Consider the following 10,791-nt stretch of genomic DNA (forward strand, 5'->3'; position numbering starts at 1 on the left):
GTCTCAGCAACATTTGGACCCAGATCCTTCCTTCCATCGAAAACTCCCTCTCAACTACTGTAGAGCCACAGCGCTGTTGTCGCTGTCGCACCCTGGCTTTTCTTTTCTTAGAATTTCATTAGAATCGCGGACAATTGGGGGCGAAAATTTCTAAGTCAAATAGGTGTTGGATCAGATCTAATGTATCATGGATTTGGCCCTAATGGCGCAATTTGTCGTTCAAAGACGCTGACCTAACAAACAATCTTGTTGCGGTGTTGTTGAGACTTAGTACTGATGCTTGTGCATTCACTGGTGACGTACAGAAGATGTTTTACCAGGTGAAGATTCCACCTGAGCAACGTCATTTTCTCAGATTTCATTGGCTTGATGAGGATTTCAACACGAGATATTGCCGTCTCAAGGTTCACGTTTTCGGAGCTCCAAGCATTGCGAATTTTTGCTGTGACAAAATGCTCTGAATTATGCTAAAATGCCTAAAGTACAGCAGAAGATTTTAAATAATTTTTATTATTCAGATGATTTGTTGAACTGGAAGTGTTGTGATGCTAAATTAATGATGTTGAATGGTGCTAAATCTAAATTGTCTTGTGGTGGATTTAATCTGACGAGTCTACACGGATTTCCATCACCGCCTGGAATTCCATCCGCTTGGATTCTACACGAATTTCCATCACATGCACCACACTGAAACAATGGCCATAAAATGTGTCGTTTATAAAATTGCGGTAACGAAATAAATAAATTATGATGGCTTCAGTTGAATTCATTAGTCATAGCACCTGGTCCTGTAGATCGTCTGCAGGTACATGTTTTATTCTATAACATCAATCTTACGTTATCAATATACGAAAAGTTGAATTAAACTTGAAAAAATAATGCTGCGAATTTCCATCAATTCTAAATTTCCGTTATTAACATAACGTTCCATAGAAATAAGAAAGCATTGAGTACCAGGAAACTAAGTATGATTTATTTCAAGTTTGAATGAAAGCGTTTTAGCAGCTCATTCATCCATGGCCGGCCTTGCAAATACAACTTGCAGGCATAAAATCTAAATTGTAGCACATGAGCCAACTAATATATCATATAATGGCAGAGTCAATGTATAAAAAATCGAGGGATAACTTCATTTGGCTTAGCCAGCGTAGGGAGTAAAACCAGGTCCAGTTATTGGTGGTTTTATATTTGTTTAATTCTCACACACAGTGGACCTGAAAATAAGGATGGTACAATGGAATCAAAGATCTAACTAAATGAAGTAGTTTGATATGAACAATATTTCAAATAAGATCAAGAAAATGATTGGTCACAATAAGAACGACTTTAAAATTGATCACAACATAACTTACGTACGTATGTGCTTGGTCCTATATTTTTGAGTCCTGAATGTGAAATTTACTATCGATGAATTTCTTTCTCTCAAGGCTCTAAGCGTGCAAGTTTTATATATAAATTTACTGACATCTGCGTGTGAGAAAGACAAAGTAAATAAACATAAATAACACTATATGTAAGGCATTATAATATAAGACTAATATAATATAATAAGACTATAGGAAAGGCCAAGTCACGACAAAGTTAAATTAATGTTTCGAAGTCAAAATTTGAAATTGGAAGAGGGGTGATACAAACGTGACCTAGCCGTCGCTTGTGTCGAGCTGATGAATAATTAATAATCTCCCTGCGAGATGTGGCGGTTATTTGAATGATGTTGTCATCAGGTGTATGGAGAAAAAATATAACTCAGTACTCACTGCAGTGAGTGACAGAGAGCGCATTTTCCCGTCGACGAAAACGTGAAGTCACGGACGGACAGACAGACGGACGGAAATGGCGAGCACAATAGTGCATTTTTTCCATAAATGAGAAAATGCGCTGAAAATATATAAAGTTTACCTAATACTAAAAACAGGAAACGTAAAAGAATGTACCGATAATAATAAATAATTTAAAAATGCAGCTATATTCACTCCATCGATGCCGGCTAAGACAGTCCTTTTCAAAGTAATTATCCCTAATTTCCCAACTCATACGAGACATCACCACTGTTACGATTAGCCGGCCTGGATCAATTTATCTTCATAGTCCCCTTCGAAATTCGGCGACTTTAAGCAAAATATTTTTATTTTTCTATTAAAGTAACTAGAAGAAGGGGCCTTGCTATTTTAAACTCAATGCGCACGCAAGGACATTGGTTAACGAGTGCGTGAACGCTCTGAAGGCTGAGTTCGTGTACAGACTCTGGGTATTGAACTAGAGTATTCCCATGATAACTGAGCACTGCCTATAAGAGATGAGAGTTAATTTTCAATTTTGCTACTACACTTCAGACAGTTAATCTAGTGCATTTTATCCTGTCAACGAATTCGAAAGAAAATATATTATTATACTCGCTGCCTTGTAATATCTGTATAATATATTATTATTATATATATATATATATAATATCTATCTATATTATTTTATTACACTCACATTCTAATGCCTCTGGGAATACTTGCACGAAATCTATTGTTTAAAGAAACCTCGTCTGGAAGGGTAACTCATACTTTAGCTACTGATGATTATATATATTGTTTTCACGGCACACAATAACTTAATTAACCGATAACTTAATCCTGCATCATGTGTTGTCGCGTCTGAATCTTTAGATGTCAACTACGCAATCTCCATATCAACAGAAGCTTCTAGTTCACGAGTGCCAGGAATCTATATTCATCGGCATGCTTCTGGTGCACTCATTCGCACCCACCTGTACTCAGAACAAGTTCTCGTTTAAGGAACAGGAACGACGTTTATTAAACGTTGTTACGACGGTTAATAAACGTTATTCTAACGTCCGAGGACTGCTTCCTGGTCTAATATAATATGTGCAATCCACAAAGAGAAGATTACGATGCGTGAGAAGTATAGTTGGCTATATACTGTACCTAGTTGTAATCTTCATAGTTAAAAAAATGATAATACAATATAGCGTATAATTAATGTAAGTATTCATATTATTGAAATAAGCATTAGTAATAAAACTGTTATTCACACATATAAGTATGAACAATAATAAGTATTCAGTGTAGATTCGCTATATTAATGTTTTGCGTCAAAAAATGTATCTATATTCACTCCATCGATATAAAATGATCGATACAAATCCATCAACATAGCATGAAATTCAAATCTGTATTGACGGAGCTTTCGTTTCAGTAAATCTGGGTGAAACGAAAAAAAAAATAATTTCCAAGTAGAAAATGTTGGATTCGTTTCAATTTGGCGAAGTTTAAATTTTAAACGAACACAGCTTGTATAAAAAATAAGTGGGGAAAGTTCCAAACCGAAAGCCTGCACAATTAAGATGAAAAGCAACGTGTCAAGTCTTGGCTCTTATTTTTAATTACGCAAAATTTTTGATCCAACAGAGGAGAGATCTTCAAATTTTATTCAGTTGTAGTGGAAATATGAATGCGGGTAAAATTATTACTGGTAACTGCTACTTCACTATTTCTATGAAGTACAATAATAAAAGCATAGTACAATTTACATTTTCAGGATTCCTCCGCTCAAACTGATAGCAAATTTAAAAATTTGTTTCATTTTTTAAAAACTGCGTTAAAAATTCTGACCCAATTAAATGAAGTCAGAGATCTAAATGAGCAGCTGTGGAATTTAAGGGGGAAGATTTACTTTGGTGATGAAAGTGAGCTCGTTACTTGCGGCTGTAGGCCATTAGCTCCCTTAAGTTGGTCTGGGACTGCAGTCCCGAAAATAGTCAGCTGTAGACCATAAACTCGGTGGCCTCAAGGTTGTCTGCAAGGACCGCAGTCCTGTTATGGTCTGTTATAGACCATAAACTCGGTGACCTGCAAGGTTGTCTGTAATGACTGCAGTAATGTTATGGTCAGCTGTAGACCTTAAACTCGGTGACCTCAAGGTTGTCTGCAATGACTGCAGTCCCGTTATGGTCTGCTGTAGACCATGAGCTCGGCGGCTTCTAGGTAGTTGCAATGACTGCAGTCCTGTTATGGTCTGCTGTAGACCATCAGCTCGGCGGCTTCTAGGTAGTCTGCAAGGACTGCAGTCCTCTGAAGGCTGATGAAGCGACCCAGTACCGGGGTGGTGAGGTTTTTGGTGACCCAGATCCCTGGGTCGGGAGCAGGTCCAGGGAACAGCGCCAGTAGCGTGTACGAGCTGAAGTCTGGGCCAGTAACATTGGTCAGCCCTGCGCGAATCTGTCAGGAATAAATTCAGAAGAAAACAATTGACTGTAAATAGTATCACTGCATAATTCACGAAGGCTGTAGAACATTAGTGTAATCTTTTAGTTCAAAGATGAGTTTGTACATTGCGTAACTGTAGGCCATCAATAAGCATGTAACAAATATTAATATACATTGAAACAACCTCGGCTCCATCACCCGTGATTTATAGTTGCTTTTAAATGCTTTGAATGATCGTATAAACTTTGAGCCAACCATCAAAGATGCTTGCCACTGGAAATGCATTTCGTCGATTTGAGCATTAGTCGTCACTGATAATAATATTTATGTAGGAATATTCTATAACTAGCTTAATTTCAATTATGAGCAGTTAGCATGCTTTACTCGTAAGTTTTTCATACCTCGATGTACTTGAAACGATTTGATCCGAAATTTTTAAGCCTAGGCATGAGGGCCACCGCTTCGATGGCATATTCCTGTTGCAAGTCGATGACAAGGAAAGCGCGAATCTCATTCAGTGAGGAGAAGAAATTTGATGAATTCAAAAAAACTCCGTCATTTGAATGTCCGGGCAGGCTGGGAGATTAGAAAATATATTTAGACATAGATAAAATAAAAGACCAGATATTAAGAAAACGTCTCATGCTTATTTTTCCAGGGCTAAGCTAAATCAAGTAAAGGCTGAAGAAGATAGTCGTAGATTGTTTCGTTATTTAAAACGTTTCTATAAAAACTTTCCTAACCTATACTAAAGCGAGCAGTTGAAAATTAGTGTGCCTTGAGGGAGTTCGACAATTCGATGGCTATAGGTATAGTAGAAGGAAGTTGTTGAGGCTGTTTTTTTTATGTTGTTATTAATAAAACAGGAACGATTCAAATTGGAGCTAATGGCAAACCCATGATTTGCCTGTGTAGGGTTGGTCTTCAGATTTTCTGAATGTGCCCGATGCTTGAGGCTTGGCCCTTTTTCAAAAATTTGATTAGACTATGAGCCGATCATTGCGGCCTAGCCATATGTGGCTTGAGGTTTTGAGGCCTAGCCATGTGGCTTATTGGGCCCAGGCCAGTCTCAATCCATGGTTGAACTAATATACAAGGTTGACCCACGCGCAGCTGCTCCTTGCGGATGCCATTTGTCATTCCAACTGTGATGTCACTCTGGCTCATGTGACGTCAAACTGATTTGTAACACCGGTTTTGCTTAAAATAAGACTAGTTACATGCACTAAATATTTTTTGAGCTATTTTGATGAGGCCAATTTTTATATGCTTTCAAAGGTGACATAAAAACGACGTGTTGATCTACATTTCTACACTATTCACATTTTGGGTCCCACAGTGACGTCACTCTAGAGATGCGCTGAACGGCGAAAAATCGTCATCGCCGTGGGTCAACCTTATATAGTTCACCCATGTCTCAATCCTTCTGAATCAGTCCCGTAATGGAAAAGTGCCTTAAAAAAATGAAGATTATTTCTTCTGCTGATCTACGTATATTAGCCAATTAAATCTGCATTGGCTGTTCTGTTGGATTGCGTGTTGTGAATTTGCTTAATTATGTGGGTGGCATCCTGCTCGTGTTTAGTGTTTTATTTTCTGCAAATGGAGGGGAGTTTGTTCTGTGTAGTATTGGTTGGAGGTCATGGGCGAAGAAGCTTCTGCGAGGCAGCAAAAGTTGTCGACTCGTGTGACTTAGTTCGACTATTTCATGTTTGTGTCTGATATACGGTATCTTTTTTTAGTGCTGTTTACATATCGCAGCCCCATGTCGACGCGTGTTTCTATGTACGTATTTTTGTCCGTGTACAATCAGTTGAAATGATTCAAATATGAGATGGAGCCCTCGTAGAAAGTCAGTTTTTCTTTTAGTTTAGAAATCTGTTGGTCAACAATGTCGTTGTCATAAAGGAGACCATTGTGTGCATCGCCCTTAGTGAAGATTTCCTGTCATGGTTCGTTCTAGTATGGTTCTCACCATCCTCTACTGGACTGCTGTGAATATTAGGAGTTTTGGCAAGTATCAGTTTGTTCGCTTTTAGATCCTAACATTTGCTTCATGAAAAAAATTTCTTTCCTGATCTCTGCTTCTCCAGTGAATTGATGATCTGCCATGTCTTGGCATGGCGGTAAGCTGGTTGCAGGTGTTGACATAGAGGTGCAGTCGAGAGTATAACTATTACAGCGGCGTTTGTACGTGTAGTGTTTAATTTTCTAAGACTGTCTTTGACGATTGCATCAAGTTTAGGGCCTATAGTAGCGTAAGTACTGTGTGTTTTTTATGAGATTGTTGTTTATTGAGCCCGGTAGAAGTTGACTTGTTGGAAGAATCGCATGAATCGGTTTTGGCGTTTGGTTGCAGATGTATTGGCTATAGTATGCATGTAGGAATGTGGTAAGAACGTGTTTTTAAGGTTGTAAATTATATTTTAGAAGGCAGCGAATGAAAACGCTCGACAAGAGCGATAAACCATGTCATATAGATCAATCGTTACTGAGCGGTCCTGAACGAGAGCAACCTATTTCCAGGCATTGTTAACGATGGTCATTGCACCTTCACCTACACACTTGAGTTTCGAGCCAACTTACACTACCTTTATTGGTAAGATGTTCTATTGAATCGTATCAAGTTATATGATAGAATCTGATAATCATATATCACGTTTGGTAAAAAGTTATTGTATTGTGAATCAATTATTTTCGTGCGTAAATGATTAGTCTCGATCAGTTATTAAATACCATTATTTACAATGTGCAGGGTTGCGGATCTCAGAATTGGGCTGGACTTGAAATCGTATGTATCAAGTTCGTCATTGAAAAAGGTTGCAAACATACTCTGATCAGAGATGTACCACAAACTGTTACTTGCCGAGAAACGAACATATCGTTGATAGGAGACCATCAGATTTGGCATTCAATATGCCAGACAGTATCTGAAGATGTGATACTATTGTAGGTGATGATGATTTTTTTAGCTTTAAAGTGTAGTTGCCCAGTGGTATTAGAGCCACAGTATCGCAGAGTTAAGTTCTGATAATATTTTGACCTGTCGCAGACATACGGGAAGGGGCGCATTATAGAGTGCGCGGAAATCTATGTAATTTATGAAATCCGTAGTTTGGGCCGCCTTTCATGTTGGATCCTCTCATGTCTATTGTCATTGCCAGCTGTATGTACAAACGCTGTCGTAGGATTTGAACTGGAGTTGATGTTTGATTGCTACGGCAGCACCGACGGGCATTGCGTGAGCTGTGGTGGTGCAGTGGTGAGAGACTCTGTCTCTCGCACGCAGCGCCCGGGTTCGAGTCCCACTGAGGACAAGTTCTACCGGGAAGCTCAGCTCATGGTCAACTCAGCCATTTATCCAACTCTGGTTGATAAATGAGTACCTGGCTTGTCCAGGGTGTTGTGTAATGCAATAAACTGATTTTGGCTGGCCACTGAGCCAGTGATGGTCGTAGAGCTACCAGCGGCACCAAGTGCAAGGAAAAACTGACCTATCACCCCCCCCCCTCCCTAGTCGCCGCTACCAGGATGGGCAATTACAACAACAACGGGCATTGCGTTGACTGCGTTTGATATCTCAAGTTGACTGATCTTATTTATGGGGAAATCATTTCAAAATATTATACATGAAGTTATGTATAAATAAATATTCAATATTTCGATGTCTTACAACGAGTTTAACACGCTGGACGCGCGGGTTGGTTTGCCGAGTGCCACGTTGACGAGAGGCGCCTGGAAGCAGCAGCGCAGCAGGAGACTGTTAGGGGTCGCCAGCGCGGCACCTCCTGTCACCATCTGACATCCATGTTCTGTAGCCGTGGAGATGTGTTTAAACTTTCGGTAAATTCTTAAAATATGAATACAAGGTAAAAATACGGAAATAACACGTGCCCTTAAAATTTCTTTCAAACGACTCTAATATAAAAGAGGAAAAATCTTGTAGAAGACTTGAGTTTTTCGAATAAGTTTGTTCGATGGAAATCTCTAAAATCAAGCAATACTAAGACGAATACGAATAGTCATGCCATACGCAGACGATGGATGTGTTCTACGAGCAGCCCATCATTTTATTGTATAGAATGCAAAAAATATTATTTCATGGACAACAGCGCTTTTGGCTGTCCAACGCTCTGATTACACACATAAAATATGAGGTTAAATGTTGAACTGGTAAATTTTATCGAAAAATTTAAAGGAGTAACATTTTATTCAACTATATTTAGTTTTATTAACATCTATATATTTTTAACAATTTCTTTGCTGCTGCAGATACATTAATGCTGCTGCTGCAGATACATTAAAACATCAATTCATGAAACCGAAGAGAAATTAAAATTAGGGAAAATTTACCGTATAGTAAAGCCATAGAAAAGTTGAGGTGAAGCTAGAGTAAGGACGACGTGAAGCCTAAGTAGAGCAAAATAAAAGGAAGTCGGAAGGAAGTAGAGCAAAATAAAAAGAAGTCTGATTAAAAGGAAGTCGGAGTGAAGCCTGAGTACAGCCATTGCGAAGAGAGCGTAGAATCAAAGTGCAGTCACAGTAGAGGCAATATACAAATGTATAGTCAAAGGGAAGCAAAATTTAAACCGAAGTAAAACCAAAATGACACAAAGGAAAAAACAGTTAAAAGTTGAAGTGAAGCGTCAGTGAAGTCAAACCCAAATTGAAAACAATGTCTGAGCCTAAGTGAAGACAACATTGCGAAGATATACCACGCGTCAATAAGGGAGGCTTCATACACACGAGCATCCAGGGATTCATAACAGACATTGAGTACCTCGCTAATGAATGATAGAGTGTTTAAGCTGTCGACGCCCAAAAAATTTTCCGAGCAATTGTTTGGCTATTTGATGGACCAGAAATTACTCTTTGGCAAAGGGTTCAATCACCCTTATCAGATGTCTTATTCTAGAGTATAAAAAATTATATTATGCATCAAAATATCCTTCACTATGCATACTTAAATCAATTATTCGAACAAAACGTAGCTGTCTGAGTCCTACACCCCTACATCGTACGTCGAGGCACACACCTACCTGCATCGTGCACCACGTACAGACAGCTGCGTCTGACACACAGCTGGACACACTGGTTGGCGCTCAGCTGCAGACTGCTGAAGTCTGCATGAAGTATTTTGTCAAGCCAAAGAGGGTCTGCAGCTGCAGCGGCCAGCACCAACAGAGCCACGATTTTGGTAGAAAACAACATTTTCCAGAAAAAAGGGGAATAGAGATGTGACTGCTCCAAGAAATTATCTATTATAACTCTACGGCAATCCGTTAAAATATTCACGCATTAAATTGCTCTGTAAGGAAAATTCGCGTAAGCAATGTTAATAAATTTTATGAACATCTCGGGTTGAGGTAAATTATATTCATGTAATAAAATAATAAAACCGAGTTCGTGACATAATTTTTTCGCAGTAACTCAAGCAATTTTGAGCGACGGGCATTTTAAATAGTAATGAATTAGCATGATATGAATGAAAAAAGAAAACGATCGACCTTAAGTATCGTAATTGAATGCTTTAAAATATTGTCTATTACAAGTATAGGTCGAAGCGCTGCAGACGGGTGGACTTGAAATGCAGTGGACGATTAGAGTGTATGAATTGATGCATTATGTGCATACAATTTATTGAATCAGTGTAATATTTAGAATCATCACTATGTATCCTGAACGAAATTCATCAGTTGTCTGAATATTAATTCGCTCTCGGCGCTTATTGAATAAAAAAATTGAGATGCCGACAGAATGTGGTGGATTTTTCTTATGTAAATAAGCAATGGGGTACAATTCAACTGCTTGCTTATTGAGATGAATGTACACTGAGTCTCGATTGGGTAAGTAAATCCGTTAACGCTAAAATTTGATTTTTAGTTCATGGGAAGCATTTAAAGTTGGATTTAATTTTAACAGATATTCGCATTTCATGATCTGGGACTCATTTAATCAGCCGTAAAACCTCTCGAATCAGCCATATAATACCCATCAATTCTTCTCCAAGATCCATCGACTCGGCACTAAGTGTGCCCTAAGGCCTGTCAACCAACTGATTGGAAGAACCAACTGAAGACCAACTGATTTGAACCAACTGAAGACCCACCAACTAAGACCAACTGATTTCTCGATCACGCCGATTTTCCTTTATTCAAAATAGTTTTATTCATTGGATTTTTAGTAAAGTAGCTAACGATTGACGTTAATTATAAATTTCTAATGCAAATATGAGGCTCGGAGGTAGGTGAACCTGGCGCAATCGGAGCGAGAGTTAAACTGAGGATTTTTGTTCGCTGAAAAATTTTTGGGTAACAATCATCGATCGAACAAACTCTGGTGTAAATTAATGGCAGGCATTCCACCAAACGAAAAGTTTTTCGGACCGTAATGAAGTTTGATCGTACAAAATTGGATAACTAGATGCTTCGAGCGGTGAGAACTTTCGACAATTTTGGAATCTGTTTGTGTGATTATTACATGAAGTTGCGAAGCGTAAAATTAGCGTTGAGTTGGCAAGAAGCGTGGGGATCGACGAGTGATTTTTTTCGGCGAAAAATGAGCTGAACTTTGCTTT

General features: G+C 38.7%; 1 protein-coding gene across 1 annotated transcript; it reads right to left on the reverse strand.

Moving 5' to 3' along the window:
* Positions 1-4,016: 4,016 nt before the first annotated feature.
* LOC125178230 lies at positions 4,017-9,425 on the reverse strand. The gene is made up of 4 exons (XM_047881500.1): positions 9,254-9,425; positions 7,888-8,026; positions 4,616-4,790; positions 4,017-4,226 (listed from the first exon to the last, which is right to left on the reverse strand). Exons 1-4 carry the CDS (start codon positions 9,423-9,425, stop codon positions 4,017-4,019), a joined length of 696 nt encoding a protein of 231 aa, XP_047737456.1.
* Between the last annotated feature and the right edge of the window lie 1,366 nt (positions 9,426-10,791).

This window comes from Hyalella azteca, unplaced genomic scaffold (genome assembly GCF_000764305.2).
Source record: "Hyalella azteca isolate HAZT.00-mixed unplaced genomic scaffold, Hazt_2.0.2 contig8077, whole genome shotgun sequence".
Classification (NCBI taxonomy): domain Eukaryota; kingdom Metazoa; phylum Arthropoda; class Malacostraca; order Amphipoda; family Hyalellidae; genus Hyalella; species Hyalella azteca.